Source organism: Crinia signifera, unplaced genomic scaffold (assembly GCF_055691185.1).
Source record: "Crinia signifera unplaced genomic scaffold, ASM5569118v1 HAP2_SCAFFOLD_395, whole genome shotgun sequence".
In the NCBI taxonomy this organism is placed as follows: Eukaryota; Metazoa; Chordata; class Amphibia; order Anura; family Myobatrachidae; genus Crinia; species Crinia signifera.
In genome coordinates, this window is record NW_028142288.1 from 14,051 (window position 1) to 31,777 (window position 17,727).

Below are 17,727 nucleotides of genomic sequence, written 5' to 3' on the forward strand. Positions count from 1 at the left end.
CCCCTTGTCACCACATAACTCCTGGCTGCATCGGGGTCGGAGCAGGCTTAACCGGCTCCTTCGAACGCGGCGGCTACAGGCGAAGCCTAGCACTACCGCAGGGATATTCCATCTGCCCGGGGGACTCAACAGAGTCAGTGTAGGGTTTCGCTGTGGCCGTTCTAACCAGCGGTCCCAGCTACGGGCTCACGCCTGATCTCCAGCTCCCTGCCTCCTGCAGCACCACACCAACATCCTCACGTTACTGTCTCCGGACTCCCACGGTGGGTAACCCCCAAGTCCGTAACACATATTGTCCACTTTGCTGCTGGGGATTGTTATGTTACAGCCACTGTTGGGAGGAATTATGTTATTTTTTTTTATGTAATGCCCCACCCCTTTTGTAGCTCCTCCCACATCATCGCCCACTTTCTGCCCCGCCCACATTTCCTGAACCTATTTTCCTTCAAAAATTGCACTGTGTATATGTATATATATATATATATATATATATATATATATATATATATATATATATATCACACTCACCCCATCCACAGCAGCAAACGGAGCAAGAAAAACGGATCAGCACTCCAATTACCGAGTGCTGATCCGTTTTTCTTGCTCCGTTTGCTGCTGTGGATGGGGTGAGTGTGATTCTACATTAACATTTCTGGACCCTGCACCGACTAAACTTCCCAAAAGTGAGTGCCATCTTGCCTTTTTCATTATATATATATACACACACCAATTTATTTGACATCTCTGGAGCTGTACCTTTATGGATATTAATATTGATCTAGTGAGATTTTTTTTTTTGTTATAACATTTTATTTTCTTGCATTTTTCCACATATAAACATAGAAAGGACATTTACAGTTCATGGTTCCTGCTTGTTTCATCACATTGAAATTTAACTCACAAAAACATATTATTCACATTATTCGCAATTTGACTCCTCTTTCCTCTAACTCCAATTTCTGTCTTTTTCCTTTATAAACATGTGTATAAACATATATATCCACATGGTTTAGTAACCGCATTCATATCTGGGGTTTTATCCTTCTCAGGATACTTGGTTATTTTGATGAGGAGCCTCCTCCGATATTTTTATCATATCGGCTAATACTTTCTCATTACTTGGAGAGTACATTTTGTGTCCCCTTATTTCCTTTCTATGTTTTATCTTGAAAATGCATCGTTATATAGATGTAATAGGGGGAGGGGGAGTTCCCTTTATAACTCGTATGGGTGATATATGTGTTTACTGTGTTGGTGATCTACTGTGATGTGTCTATTTTCAATACTAGAAGAATGAAAAGTGATAATTAAATAATATATTTACTAACTATTAAATAGTCAGCCTCCTTATTGAAAAAAATTGTCTGTTTTTTTACTTTATTAAGGAAAGAATAAGTGAATGAATAAATACTACATTTAAACTGTGTACCTACCCTCATAATTGTATGTGTTTTCTAGGGAGGTGCTCTCTTCATTTCCTCCTATAACGATGTGACACCCTCTGTGTACAATACTATTTTCTTGCTTGTGTACCTCCCATCTCCCTTCCCCCTCCTTTCCCCCTCTCTCCCCCACAATCACTGTCAGTGTTGGTATCATTTTCCTATTTCCTGGGCCTAAATCCCATCTTTGCATGTAGAACAGAAGGCGTGCCTGTGGTTCTTTGGCAAGTCTTAATGAAAACAGGTGGTCTAGTGAGGCTGCGTCTGTGACGGTGATTCTAACAATATCAAGCAATAATATGGGGACTGCAATATCCTAACATTTATGAAAATACATAATGTGAATGTGTTAGGAATACCACAATGATTGTAAGTAATGCATCACGATCGCCATTAATCAATTTCTGATTCTTTCATGAAGCTAAGCTACGAAAACTGCGTATTTAAATGACGTACATGATGATCGCGAGACATTAGAAACATAGATGTGCAAACTCAACTTCCACAAGCTGTATATTACACATCTCAGTACCGGAACCAGCAGAACAGCTGTATATTACACATCTCAGTACCGGCACCAGCAGAACAGCTGTATATTACACATCTCAGTACCGGCACCAGCAGAACAGCTGTATATTACACATCTCAGTACCGGAACCAGCAGAACAGCTGTATATTACAGAGCTCAATACCAGCACCAGCAGAACAGCTGTATATTACACATCTAGTACCGGAACCAGCAGTACAGCTGTATATTACACATCTAGTACAGTCACCAGCAGAACAGCTGTATATTACACATCTCAGTACCAATACCAGCAGAACAGCTGTATATTACACATCTAGTACCGGCACCATCAGAACAGCTGTATATTACACATCTCAGTACCGGAACCAGTAGTTCAGCTGTATATTACAGAGCTCAGTACCAGCACCAGTAGAACAGCTGTATATTACACATCTAGTACCGGCACCAGCAGAACAGCTGTATATTACACATCTAGTACCGGAACCAGCAGAACAGCTGTATATTACACATCTCAGTACCAGCACCAGTAGAACAGCTGTATATTACACATCTCAGTACCGGCACCAGCAGAACAGCTGTATATTACACATCTCCGTACCGGCACCAGTAGTACAGCTGTATATTACACATCTCCGTACCAGCATCAGCAGAACAGCTGTATATTACACATCTCAGTACCGGCACCAGCAGAACAGCTGTATATTACAGAGCTCAGTACCGGCACCAGCAGTACAGCTGTATATTACAGAGCCCAGTACCGGCACCAGCATTAAAGCCGTATATTACACATCTCAGTACCTGCACTAGCATAACAGCTGTATATTACAGAGCTCAGTACCGGCACCAGTAGAACAGCTGTATATTACAGAGCTCAGTACCAGCATAACAGCTGTATATTACAGAGCTCAGTACTGGCACCAGCAGAACAGCTGTATATTACACATCTCCGTAACGGCACCAGTAGTACAGCTGTATATTACTGAGCTCAGTACCGGCACCAGTAGAACAGCTGTATATTACAGAGCTCAGTACAAGCACCAGCAGAACAGCTATATATTATACATCTCAGTACCGGCACCAGAAGAACAGCTGTATATTACAGAGCTCAGTACCAGCACCAGTAGAACAGCTGTATATTACAGAGCTCAGTACCTACACTAGCAGTACAGCTGCATATTACAGAGCTCAGTACCGGCACCAGCAGTACAGCTGTATATTACACAGCTCAGTACCAGCACCAGTAGAACAGCTGTATATTACACATCTCAGTACCGGCACTAGCAGTACAGCTGTATATGACAGAGATCAGTACCGGCACCAGCAGAACAGCTGTATTTTACAGAGCTCAGTACCAGCAGCCCCTTCACCACTGTATGTTGTTATATTGCAGATCTAGTTCCTAACAGACAGTTCATCCCAGGAAAAAAGTGCCCCCAAATCCACTTGTCAGACCGCTCCAGACTATCCAGACTATCAGGACTGATTCATACAAAACACTTCTCACACTAGGAAAAAATTGTATACATTGCATGCATAGTGTGTTACAAGTTACCTTAATTATGTATGAAATATACTGCATTCAGGCCCTCAGAGTGACTCAAGGGATTAAAAAGTATTGTCTTTCTAGTAACACTCTACCTGCATTCACAGCATTTTTAGTTTCTCTCCTGTGTGACTCCTCTGATGTAGGACAAGCTGTGACTTCTGGGGAAAACATTTGCTACATTCAGAACATTTATATGGTTTCTCTCCTGTGTGACTCCTCTGATGTAGGACAAGCTGTGTCTTCTGGGAAAAACATTTGCTGCATTCAGAACATTTATATGGCTTCTCTCCTGTGTGACTCCTCTGATGTACAACAAGCTGTGTCTTCTGGGAAAAACATTTGCTGCATTCAGAACATTTATATGGCTTCTCTCCTGTGTGACTCCTCTGATGTCGGACAAGATGTGACTTTTTGGAAAAACATTTGCTGCATTCAGAACATTTATATGGCTTCTCTCCTGTGTGACTCCTCTGATGTAGGACAAGAAGTGACTTATTGGGAAAACCTTTGCTGCATTCAGAACATGTATATGGCTTCTCTCCTGTGTGATTCATCTGATGTGTGACAAGATTTGACTTATTGGAAAAACATTTGCTGCATTCAGAACATTTATATGGCTTCTCCCCTGTGTGACTCCTCTGATGTATAACAAGCTCAAACTTCTTAGGAAAACATTTGCTGCATTCAGAACATTTATATGGCTTCTCTCCTGTGTGACTCCTCTGATGTCGGACAAGATCTGACTTGTGGGGAAAACATTTGCTGCATTCAGAACATTTATATGGCTTCTCTCCTGTGTGACTCCTCTGATGTTGGACAAGAAGTGACTTCTGGGAAAAACATTTGCTGCATTCAGAACATTTATATGGTTTCTCTCCTGTGTGACTCCTCTGATGTATAACAAGCTTTGACTTATCAGAAAAACATTTGCTGCATTCAGAACATTTATATGGCTTCTCTCCTGTGTGACTCCTCTGATGTCGGACAAGATGTGACTTCAGGGAAAAACATTTGCTGCATTCAGAACATTTATATGGTTTCTCTCCTGTGTGACTCCTCTGATGTAGGACAAGCTGTGACTTATCAGAAAAACATTTTCTGCATTCAGAACATTTATATGGTTTCTCTCCTGTGTGACTCCTCTGATGTATAACAAGCTGTGACTTAGTGGAAAAACATTTTCTGCATTCAGAACATGTAAATGGCTTCTCCCCTGTATGAGTCCTCTGATGTATGAGAAGCTGTGATTTACATGTAAAGCCTTTGTCACACTCAGAGCACACATGTGGCTTCTCTCCTGTGTGACTCCTCTGATGTGTGACAAGATTTGACTTATCAGAAAAACATTTGCTGCATTCAGAACATTTATATGGTTTCTCTCCTGTGTGACTCCTCTGATGTATAACAAGCTGTGACTTATTGGAAAAACATTTTCTGCATTCAGAACATGTAAATGGCTTCTCCCCTGTGTGAGTCCTCTGATGTCTGAGAAGCTGTGATTTACATGTAAAACCTTTGTCACACTCAGAGCACACATGTGGTTTCTCTCCTGTGTGACTCATCATGTATGAAGTGAGATGAGTCCTGAGGTGTAAGGAGATATAATGTATTTAGTTGGCTTGATCGGAGAACAATGTCCTTTTCCACGTCGTCTTAGTTAGAATCCTGCTCCTTATATGTCCTGTAAGAAAGTTAATATATAAAAGCATAATGGTTACCAGGATAACACTACTTTTATTGTATAAGACATATATTTATACACAATAACAAGTATCAGTCACTGATTATATATTCGTGTACAGATGTGTCCACATACATCCAGCCTCCTTGTGCGTTAAACAGTCCTTCTAGTCCTGCCATGCTATAGCGGGATTGTAAGAGCCGAGCATCTTTTTATTAAATTCTTTGCAAAGCGCTAGGGGCATGACCTTGGCAGCGTGGGAGTAGTACAAAAGGGGTTTATGTCCAAGAGGGACAAAAAGGCAGAACCAGAAAGGTTTTTTGGGGCACGCTTGAATGTTTGATAGTTAAGATGATTAGAGTAGTGATAAGGTTAAAATATAACTTTTATTACACTCGTTTAAAATAGCGGCGTCAAACTAAATTGAAACTACCATTGCTGAGTATCAAAAGAATAATAATAATTATGAGTATCATATATAAATATACATGTGGAAGCACAAGTATAATAACTCAATGTTTTTTGCGAAAATGTTTGGTTCTACGTGGACCACCCCCGCACCCTGGTCTAATAAATTCTGTACTGCTATTATCGATTCATGCAGCGGGTGCGATTAAATTAAGCGTCATAGGTTACGGAGATGATGCAAAAGATGCCAGAAAAAAGTGGAATAGAAAGAAAGATCCTCCTGGGAAACCAGATGCAGCTGTATCCCAGTTAGCTATACAGCACCGAATATTCCCTACTGGTCACCCAGTAGGTACTGATCCGGCCTCTCACTGCTTAGCTGCTGAGATCGGACGGGATCAGGCGGCACAGTGAAGTGTGATCGTATCCGTAATGGGTTCTGAAGCAGGTGGCTGACATGCAGGACTGCAGGTCACTTTTGCTTTCCAGAGGGTCAGAGAGGTCACCTCCCTGTTGACATACGTGACATTGCAGGGGGGGACTGGTGGCCCAATGGATGAGAGAGTGACAGATGTAAGAGACTGTAGTTCAAGTGGTTGATGCGATGCACAGACCCTTCTACTGTCCTACCATCGTGTTGCACATAGGATGGAGGTTGAGAGTGATAGTCTGCGCTTGCTCCCCACAGAAAGAGAGGTAAAAAAAAAGGAGTAAATGTACCCCCGTACTTGATGTCTCACTTGTGTCAGTATTGATGGTAACTGAACAAATGTATAGACAGGGGGTTAAAGTGTTAAAGTTCAACAGAAATCAATGTGACCCTGTCACCTCCCTAGAAATGATTGCCGAGTATGCTTGTTTAAGGTTGTTACAGAGTATAGAATCCGTCATAGGGTAAATATAAGTATGTAACTTGTACACATATCAAAACCAATATAAGTATCAAATATAAGAGATAACGGGCTGTCACACCTTGTAAGAGATGATCTAGGATCACTTAACGTGGGAGAAATAGACTAACGACAGGCTAATTATCACAACTACCAAAATTATCATAACACCGGGTTGTCATACTTTAAAAAATGAAAGCACTTCACGTGGAAGAGTAACAGCATAAATAGCGCAGGTTATATGTACACGAATCTGCTGTTCATATAACCGGTTTAGATACAGAGATACCTGTCTCAGCTGACCGGCTTTCTCCGTGAGGTCAGCTGTAGGATGCAGGTAACCCCCCCGTCTAAAACAGCGTGGGAGTAGATTACAGGCCTGGCCAACCTGTGGCTCTCCAGATGTTGTGAAACTACAAACCCCATCATGCCTTGCCACAGTTTTGCTATAAGGGAGTGTTAAAACTGGGGCAAGGCATGCTGGGATTTGTAGTTTCACCACATCTGGAGAGCCACAGGTTGGCCTGTCCTGGAGTAGAAGAAAGAGCTCCCTGCCTGATATTCCCTTCCTGATAGCTGCAGGGCGGGAAGCACCGGCAGACATCGATGTGAGGGGAAAGCAGACAATACCTGCACCCGCTGCTGTGTAACACTCCCCCGAGCTGACATGCAAGGGAGCCGAGGGCCCTGTGGTCATCTGTGAGGCTGCATGAGCACATTGCTTACCAGCCGCCAGGAACCTTAATTCTGTAAGGAGCTAGGTAGTCGTGCCAGCAGGAGACAGCGTTAGACGCCTGGAAGTAGTGGGCTGTTGTAGTCCGCAGGAGAAGGTGTTATTACCAAGAGGCTGCTGCGGGGCATAAGTTGCGTCTTTACCTGAACCTTTATTCTTAAACTGCATAGTCAGTGATTATTGTCAGCGGATAAGATCAGTTAAGTGTTGGCTCAGTTACCGGAGGGCTAGAGGGCTCTGTGTTGTACCATCTGGACAGAGTGGGACATTGTATTTGTTGCCAAGGGAGATTGCCAGCGAGATTGTGCTGGCTCCTGAAGCCCTTCGTGGATCTAAACTGTAGAATTCAGCTTGCCATTCAAATAGAACTGCATAAAGCAACTGTAGCATCATTGTGGAGTGACATAGACTAAGATAGCCAAGTCCCCTGGTACAGAAATGTAATACTGATATTTTGTGTGTGTGTGGAGACACCAGCACCGCACTTGGCAGTTATACTGGGGAAAATCTGCAATAGCACAGCTGCAGCCCAGCTAGAAAGATATGCCTGCGCACAAGCCAGAAACAACTCACAAACACCCTCGACCCCACCACATACCACCCCCTCCAAGTGCAACAGCCCACCGAGGACCCCTGAAATTACACTTCAGCAGGTTCTAGAGGCCATAAACAGCAGCAAGCAATGCCTAACCACAAAAAACAGGATTTTAATTACCTACCGGTAAATCCTTTTCTCGTAGTCCATATGGGATACAGGGGTCTCAATATACTGGGAATAGAGGGTCCTCCGCAGGAGACAGGCGCATATAAAATCTTAAAATGTTTTTTTTTTAACGGTAGTTACAACTGGTGACAAGAAAGGTTACCAACACAACTTCAACCAGATAACTGAGAACATGTTGCAGAAAAGACTCTGCACCGAGGCGGGAGCACCCAGTATCCTATATGGACTACGAGAAAGAGATTTACCAGTAGGTCATTAACATTCTATTTTCTCTATCACCTATATGGTATACTGGGGTCTCAATATGATAGGAAAGTCCCAGAAATACCAGAATGGATAGGAACATGTGGAGACTTCTGCAGCACCACCTGCCCAAACTGGGTATCTTTTTTGGCCAGTGTCAAACTAGTAGAACTTTACAAATGTATGTTGGCCTGACCACATCACAGCTCTGCAAAGTTACAAAGCAGAGACACCCCAGGCAGCTGCCCAGATTTACCCCACCGCTCTTGTTGAATGGGCATTCACGGAAGCACGAAGTGTGTAATCTGCTGACACATAAGCTTGTTGAATCGTTGTTTGTATCCAATGAGCAATGGACAGCTTAGAATATAACTTTTATTAAACAACTTAAAAAAGAGAGAAACATCACCACAATTAAATAAGTACATACATGAATAAATTTCTACAACAATTTAAATGGTAGTGTTGTCATTAAATCACTGGCAAAAATTATTTATACACGGTATTCACCTCTAATACTATGGTTTTTCACAAGATAAATTGAAATCCAAGGTTGGAGTTTGTGCATGAGTAATTATAACTGACCAATGTCTGTTGGGAATCTGTCCTGACGAAGTAACAGACATTGGTCAGTTATAATTACTCATGCACAAACTCCAACCTTGGATTTCAATTTATCTTATGCAAAACCATAGTATTAGAGGTGGATAACGTGTATAAATCATTTTTGCCAGTGATTTAATGACGACACTACCATTTAAATTGTTGTAGAAATTTATTCATGTATGTACTTATTTAATTGTTGTAATGTTTCTCTCTTTTTATAGAGTTGTTTAATAAAAGTTATATTTTAGTTCACTCATAACACATTCATTTAAAAGCGTGCCCCAAAAACCCTTACTGTTCTGCCTTTGTCCTCCTTGGGACACCCCCCCTTTTTTCTGTTAACTTTATTGCTGAACTATTTTGAGAGCACCTCCAACCAAGCACCCTAGCGGTACCAGATCCTAATTAGGTCCTATGTTGGTCTTTTGAATAATAAAAACATATCACCTTTATTAATTTAGAGCTTGTGACAATCCTTCCCTTCCTATACTGTTACTCCCGTGCACCTGGGCACGTGCCCCCCCTGTCATTCATTTTGTAGATGAGGACCAGAGCTTTCCAACGAGCCCAGCCCCATGTCTCTAGCCCCCCGGGAACCGGAGATATCGCCTGGCAAAGCTTTAACCATAGGATAATATGGGACCCGTCAATTCCAACCCCGACCCGGTTCCGACAGCTGCCAGCCCCCCCCCTGGAATCACAGGAGCTTGTCATTTATGTTATTCAATTCCAAATCGCTGGGCCTTCAATATGATACCAGGATGGTCTATATCGGTCAATCGGTTCCAGAGATATAGCGTGTAAATCGATGTTTTTATTTTTGAAATGTAATTTCATGGCTGTTCATGTTCTTTGAGGGCAGATTACTCTGGAACCAAACGTTCCAGTTTTACTGGACCAAAATCATTCAAAGCCCACTCAAAACTTCTTCAATATGATACTTGTCTCATGTAAATGGGTCAGTTAGATCCGAAGATATAGCCAGTTAAATGAGATAACTGGTTAAAGGGGGGAGGGGTGGTTTTCTCTCCCCCTCACACCAGAAAATGCAGGGACTAGGCTGGTGTAAAAGGGGCCAACCTGGGAATGCATTTTCTGGTGTGAAATGGGTATTATTTCAAATAGCTGGGACCTGCAGTGCTCGGAATATAGCCAGGCTCTGCCACTGTCAGTGGCTATCACTTCTGCCTGGAGGCGTCTGTCCCCCATTTACCACGAGCATGTATTCCCCGTTGGCAATGAGCATGTAATCCCACATGGCAACGAGCATGGAACCTCTGGCAATGAGCATGGAACCCTTGGCAATGAGCATGTAGATAAGTAGCACTTACTGTATGTAGCATAATTTTTAATAGGCATTATGGTGTTTGGCATAATACATAATGGACATCATGCCGTGTAACTTAACGTGCAATGGACATTATGGTGTAAATGTTTAATGCGCGCCTTTGGTGGACAATGTCGCTGTTTATGAAGCGTATTGTGAATTTTGTCTTAATCTGTGTGGCATTATGTGAATTCTGGCTCAATCCGTGTGGCATTATGTGAATTTTGTCTCAATCCGTGTGGCATTATGTGAATTTTGTCTCAATCCGTGTGGCATTATGTGAATTTTGGCTCAATCCATTTGGCATTATGTGAATTTTGACACAATCCATGTGGCATTATGTGAATTTTGTTACAATCCATTTGGCATTATGTGAATTTTGGCTCAATCTGTGTGGCATTATGTGAATTTTGACACAATCCGTGTGGCATTATGTGACTTTTGACACATTCCATGTGGCATTATGTGAATTTTGGCTCAATCCATTTGGCATTGTGAATTTTGGCTCAATCCGTGTGGCATTATGTGAATTTTGACACAATCCATGTGGCATTATGTGAATTTTGACACAATCCATGTGGCATTATGTGAATTTTGGCTCAATCCATTTGGCATTATGTGAATTTTGGCTCAATCCATTTGGCATTATGTGAATTTTGGCTCAATCCGTGTGTTATTATGTAAATTTTGGCTCAATCCGTGTGGCATTATGTGAATTTTGACACAATCCGTGTGGCATTATGTGAATTTTGGCTCAATCTGTGTGGCATTATGTGAATTTTGACACAATCCGTGTGGCATTATGTGACTTTTGACACATTCCATGTGGCATTATGTGAATTTTGGCTCAATCCATTTGGCATTATGTGAATTTTGGCTCAATCCGTGTGGCATTATGTGAATTTTGACACAATCCATGTGGCATTATGTGAATTTTGACACAATCCATGTGGCATTATGTGAATTTTGGCTCAATCCATTTGGCATTATGTGAATTTTGGCTCAATCCATTTGGCATTATGTGAATTTTGGCTCAATCCGTGTGTTATTATGTAAATTTTGGCTCAATCCGTGTGGCATTATGTGAATTTTGACACAATCCGTGTGGCATTATGTGAATTTTGGCTCATTCCATTTGGCATCATGTGTAAGGGGCAAGTATAATGGGGTCTAGTATTTTGTTGCATAATGTGTAGAAGTTGTATATGGTGTTGTACACTACACTCAAGGACATGCCCCCTGTTGAGTGGCCACACCCCCTTTTCCAGAGCGTGCCTTCGGCGCGCGCACAACTACATCCTTCACTTTTGTTGCAATGGTGGGCCTGCGTACTTTAAATGCCAGGGCCTATTTTTAATCCCATTCCCACCCTCTCTCTGCCGCTCTCTTAGCATGTACACTGGCACCACTAACACTGGACCTCCCCCACCTAAACCCTCTTTTATCATGGTGCCCCCCTGTCATTTTATCCTGGATCCGCCCCTGGCCTTGGCTATTGTCATTGGGAGTTTATCTCCCATGCTGCTATTGTGCCTTGGCTATTGTGATTGCCCTTTATCTCCCATGCTGCCTTTTACCCAGACGCCGGTGATTTTCCATGTGTAGCCTGTCCTATTCTGTTTTGCCTGTCAGCTTCTGGTGCAAGCCTGAAGTCGGTGTCCTTGCTGTGCATCTGGGATTGTGTTGCAGAGGAGACCAAGTTTCTTCCTGTCCCCTGGTACCCAATCAATGAGGGAGAGAGGGGAGGGGGTATTGGAGGTCCGCACACAACTGGGTCATATCCCTTTAGTAATTTTAGGGATTTTTATGTATCTGGGCTGCCTTTATTGAAAATAATCTGGCGGGGGTGCTATCCGGGCAAAGGTTAGGACAATAGTTTGTAGGGGAAAGAGAAAGATTTGCACAATAGATGCACACCAAAGGAGAAAGATATTTGAAGAAGAAATTTTTGGTTTGTTACTGTTTTAAAACTTAAACTTTTATTAGTTAATTTGAATAAAAAGAAGAGAGGACACTGTCCTGTGCAAACTTTTAACACATAGGATTGCACAGGATAACCACCTTCTGCGGCTTGTGAAAATATTTTCAGAGGTTAAAACTTTTTAGACATACATACACACAACATATAATGTGAAGTGCAAATGCACACAAGAAAGAAATAGTGTTTTTAGTGATTAAAAGAGTTTCCCTTGGACAATTTGGCAGTGCTGTGAATATTTATATTTTATAAATCTTTATTTTTCAGCACTATTTGGAGAAATACCCCTATGAGAAGAAAGAATCTAGTATCACTTCTTTGGGATTTGGTCCCCACTTGCAATGGGTTTTGTACCAATAAATGGATTTTAATTTGGTGTTAGGTATTTAATTTTTAACACACTAAATCCATTCTTTGGTGTGCATCTATTGTGCACATCTTTCTCTTTCCCCTACAAACTATTGTCCCCTGGTACCGGCTACTGATGTCTTGACCCAGACCTGTACAGAGATAAGTGTCATTGTACCATCTAGGCATTTGCATTCTCTGCTAATTGCAGTATTATCTATGTGCAAACTTATGTGGTGTCTCTCTGGTATTCCCACAAGCTATCCTCAGTGTTATGGTGGGAGCCAGTTCCGTGTTATTACATCTTGCTGCAGAACTGCATGAATAGGTCTAACTGTTGGAGTATTGTGTAATTATTAACATCTTTATGCATTGTTGCATCCAGGGTAGTGTGGTGGGAAACTGTATCTTTGCTCCCTACTTCACCATCTTTCTAATTGATCCAGCTAGGGATCATTAGTCAAAACAAGTGTACGTTGGGCTGCTGGAGAATTCCCCTGTGGAGGACAGTTGTGTCACATTATTGTTTTGTACCATGTTTATGGGTTTTAAGTTAGCAATCCTCTTGTCTGTTCTGGAGGTGGTAGGCACCTTGTTTTCTTGCCAAGTCCAGGTGGCACTGGGGTTGGTGTGAACCTAATTTACTCCTTCGAACTTGGCTCTTATAGGTGAAGTCTTAGCTCTGCAGATGCCTATAGCCTCTGGAGGGATTAACAGAGTTAGGGTTGGATCGTGGCCTGTCCGTCCCAGTAACCTCCTGTCTGGTATCCCCTCAGAACCCTAACAGCATCATAGAGCACAAAGAGGCAATCTGTCTTATGAATGTGAGCTTTCCTTTTAACATATGTTTTCAAGGCTCTCAAAACATCCAGGGATTCTGGGATATTAGGATGAGCAGTGCTAGTCAGAACCACAATAGGCTGGTTTAGGTGGAAAGCCGATACCACCTTCGGCAGGAACTGCTCTCTTGTTCTAAGCTCTGCCCTGTCTTCATGAAAGACGAGATGTGGGCTTTTACACGACAATGCTCCTAATTCAGACACCCTCCTAGCAGAGGCTAGGGACAGAAGCACTACCGTCTTCCACTTGGGGTATTTCAAATCAGTCGTTGCCATGGGTTCAAACCATGATTTATATCGAAGACATAGAGAGGTCGCTCCTTTTTCTTGTTCAAACCACGATGACTTCAGAAAATTCAACACAATGTCCAGTTCCCAGGGTGCCGTAGGAGGCACATGGGAGTGCTGAATATGGAGAACGCCTTTAATAAATGTCTGTACTTCAAGCATGACTAGCAAACTTTTCTGGAAGGAAACAGACAAGGTCGAAATCTGAACCTTTAACGATCCCAGACGTAGGCCCAAATCCAGACCTGCCTGCAAGAACTGCAGGAAATGGTCCATCTTAAAATCAGCAGGTGGAAAATTATTTTTCTCACACCAGCCAACATATTTCCTCCAAAGGCAGTCTAGCCTGGGTCATGGTAGATATCACCGAGGCATGCAGGCCCTTCTGGGCTAGAATCTGTCTGTCAACCTCCAAGCCATTAAACAAAGCCACGCTAAGGACTCTTTTACACACACCGACAGCCGTCGGGTGGCGAAACCCAGCACGGCCAAGTAGCCCTGCCGCGCACAGAAGTTTACAATGGTCGTGATGGCCACAGCGTGGCAGCCGTCCTCTCCAGTGGTGACAGCCGGCCGCTACCGAGCGGCCGGGCCGTGACCATCTCGTGTGGACACAATCCTGTCCATCATTAACTACTGTGTACGGCATGGCATTTGGGCGTACAGGTTTTTGCCGCCCAGTGTCAGCCGGAGCGTGTGAAGCAGCCCTAAGTCTTGGTAGACGAACGGGCAGTGCTGGGGCAGCCACTGCTTGAAGATCAACTGTTCTTGAACAATACCTGTTGAGTTTTCTGTTGAGTCTGAATGCTATCAGGTCTATCTGTGGAAGTCCCCAACGATCAACAATCAGATGTAATACCTGGGGGTTCAGGCACTATTCCCCTGGATGGAGATTGTCGACTGAGGAAATCTGCCTGCCAGTTGTCCACTCCCGAGATAAATAGAGATGGAACAGCTCTCAATGGAGCTGCCCCTGGTGATAGAATGTCCGCCACCAATCACCAGAAGGGGGTGCTCGTGCGTCCCATTCTGGCGGAGGCTGTAGTGGCCACTCTGCCCTTCTCCCTGCACTGCCCCAGCTCCCCCCAATCCCTGCCCATTTCCCTGAAGTGGAGAGAAGCAGGGAAGCCACTCCCTGCCGCCTTTACTGACATGCGAGTGAGATGCGCCAGCATGGGACATTTGGCGACCCTGGCTGCCAGGCGCTCCATCTCTATGGCTGAGGTCACTCTTGCATGCTGTTCTGCCCAGAAGAGAATTTTGGACATTTCCCTCACACACGCTCTGCTCTTCATACCTCCCTGATGGTTTATGTAGGCAACTGTCATTGCGTTGGCTGACTGGACCTGCACAGCTTGACACTGTAGTAGTGGATAGAGTTGCAACAGAGCTTTGAACATGACTCAAAGCTCTGTTGATGTGTAATCTGGCTTCCCATGAGGCCCAATTGCCTTGGAACTGAACCCACTGCGTCACTGCACCCCAGCCCATTAGACTGGTGACCTTCCTGAGAAAGATCCAGTTTTGAATCCCAAAACTCTAGCCCACCATCAGGTTGGGAAACTGAAGCCATCAATGGAGTTACAACTATGTCTGGGGGGACAGACATATTATCTTGTGCATGTGGAGGTGAGACCTGGACCACTCACTCAAGATGAACAGTTGAAAAGTTCTGGAATGGAACCTTCCATATTGAACAGCCTCGAATGAGGCCACCAACTTGCTCAGTAATCTGATGTACAGATGGACTGATATTCAATACAAATATTAAGTATCATCCCAATGTGTTAAAGGGGACTTATATTCGGCTAAGAGTACTTCCTTTACAAACGTTGAATTGCCACCACTTTGTCCACAGGAAGGAACGCCTTTTGTTCCCCTGTGTCTAGGATCATGTCCAGGAACTGAAGACACTGGCATGGTACCAACGAGGACTTTGGAAGATTCAGAATCCAACTTTCATAGCGAGATTGATCGCTTGCACCAACCTCTCCTCCGACTGAGCCTTTATTAGGAGGTCATCCAGATACGGGACAATGTTGATTCCCTCTGCTCTGAGCAGAAACATCTTTAGCGCCATCACCTTTGTGAAGATACACAGAACCATGGATAGACCGAAGGGCATGGCCTGGAAATGGCAGTGTTTATCTTATACACGTCTGTCTGAATGCGCTAATCTCAAACTACTGTACACATTTTTGTGCCGTTTTCACCTATTATGTACTGCAGTTCTCAGGGAAGGTTTAGTTATATCAACCATCGCACTATCCTGTATGGAAGCCGAACAATAATGGTGTTAGTGATCAGAGCTCAGTCTCCGGGAAGGGAAGCGGTGCTGCTGCTGCGATAGAGCCAGGAGAAAATAGAGAAGGGAGCTGGGAGCAGCTGATTGGCCGGTGTGGGTCAAGTAGCACGGTGGTGGTGTCTCTGGCTGTGGCTGGCTGAGCACTCAGGTGTCGGTAGGAGCAGTATTAGTCGGGATGCAGAGCAGCCAGTGAGGGGAAGTGGTCTGGACAGAGGAGCGTTATTAGAAAACATGTACACGTATGAAGCAGTGGCAGAGCACCACTCCAGGATAATTGGATAGCTCCTGGCATATCCTTTACCGCAGCTGAGTGATACTGGACATAGTGTATAACACGGTCATTCACTGCCGTACTGATCAGTGCCCAATATGATAAGATAATGTTATAGTCACCTTATCCCCCCGTATCACTGGCCGGCAGCAGTGTCCCACGTACACCGGAGGGGAGAGGAGGATCCGGTTATATTTCTGCCTCCAGTTACAGGGATCATACAGCAAGTCACGGCAATACGGATTCTGCACCTGAGTATAAGGAGCACATGGTTATACGCACATGTGTAGTCAGCAGAGCGCACATGCCTGGCAGCATTGTAGGGTCTGACGTAACAGACAATTCTACTTGTAACGGGGGTTATCCCTGCTAGATTTTGAATAACTGTAATGTGCCTCCACCCAAGCCTCAAAGGTTATGTTCCTCAGGAGTATGCTTGGGACAATCCCCTGAGGTCAATTAATATGCAATGTAATCAATATAGTACATAGCATGTGACAACAATTGCATTAGTCTATGAATTAGACAGGTAATGATGAATAAATAAGGTTTTATTTTCTCAGGAACTCTTCTTAGTCCTCGACTCCTTCAAATGAAATCTCAAATTATCCAGAATATGTGAATGAACATTAACATACTTTGTCACAGAACATTTATGCACACAGCATTGCTTGTAGTAATTATCATTTCTCAATTACTGACACTAAACCCTTCAATAACCAGTTTGACCCTTCCCTGAAGGTATTTCCCTTATGGCCACCTACCCCTTATAGCTTCTCTATGCCCGCGTCACCTCCCCCAACTCTCCACACTCACACTAACACACTCATTAATAGTTTTCTGACACTATAGTTTAACAATGACAATTACATTTCAAATTATTTGAGATCTCAAATTATCCCTTTTTTTAGTTTTGTAAAAGTGCACTTTACATGTTAACTCAAGCCCGGGCTGAGGATGTCCTGCAGGAGTTCAGTCAATGGCTGATGTAGTTACTGTATTAGTCGAATTTGAGGCAAATGGTGGTTATACACCCATAGTCCTGCAAATTAGCTATATTGTACAGCTGCTTAGTAGTTTGTAGTAGGAGAGTAGATGAAGTGACCTTTGGCGCACTGGGTATAAAAATGTCTTCCAATTAAGGTGGAGTGGGTTAATCCAAAAATTTATTAATTATGACACAAAGTTGATAAAAGGCAAGAAAAACAATAACAATAACATCAGAAATCCTTCCTCACCCAGCTAGAGAGGTGGAGCCAAGGATGGTGTTAACAGAGTGCTCCAAAGGGTACACCCTGTAGGCTCCACAAACTTTAGACTGGGCAGTACTGGGCACAGATTAAAACATCAAATATGGTGGATACAATATTAAAGTCCTTCTCACCCAGCTGAGGAAATGGAGCCAGGATGGTAGGTTGACAGGGGGTCCAAAACAATGAGCGCTCACCCTGTCGGCTCCACAAGCTTAAGCTGGGCAAATGGTCCTCCGTGGTAGGCTGCAATCCTGTTGGGCCAATGCGTTTCAAGTCTAGAAGACTCTTTTTCAAGGCTGAGGATTGCTGTGGGAAT

At 43.4% G+C, this 17,727-nt stretch overlaps 1 protein-coding gene across 1 annotated transcript; it reads right to left on the reverse strand.

Annotated features, from left to right (window-relative positions):
- Positions 1-3,321: 3,321 nt before the first annotated feature.
- Positions 3,322-16,637, reverse strand: LOC146055230 (uncharacterized). Its single transcript, XM_083168224.1, has 2 exons — positions 16,281-16,637; positions 3,322-5,198 (listed from the first exon to the last, which is right to left on the reverse strand). The coding sequence occupies exon 2, from the start codon at positions 5,080-5,082 to the stop codon at positions 3,616-3,618; it is 1,467 nt and encodes a 488-aa protein (XP_083024350.1). The 5' UTR covers positions 5,083-5,198; positions 16,281-16,637; the 3' UTR covers positions 3,322-3,615.
- Positions 16,638-17,727: the final 1,090 nt, after the last annotated feature.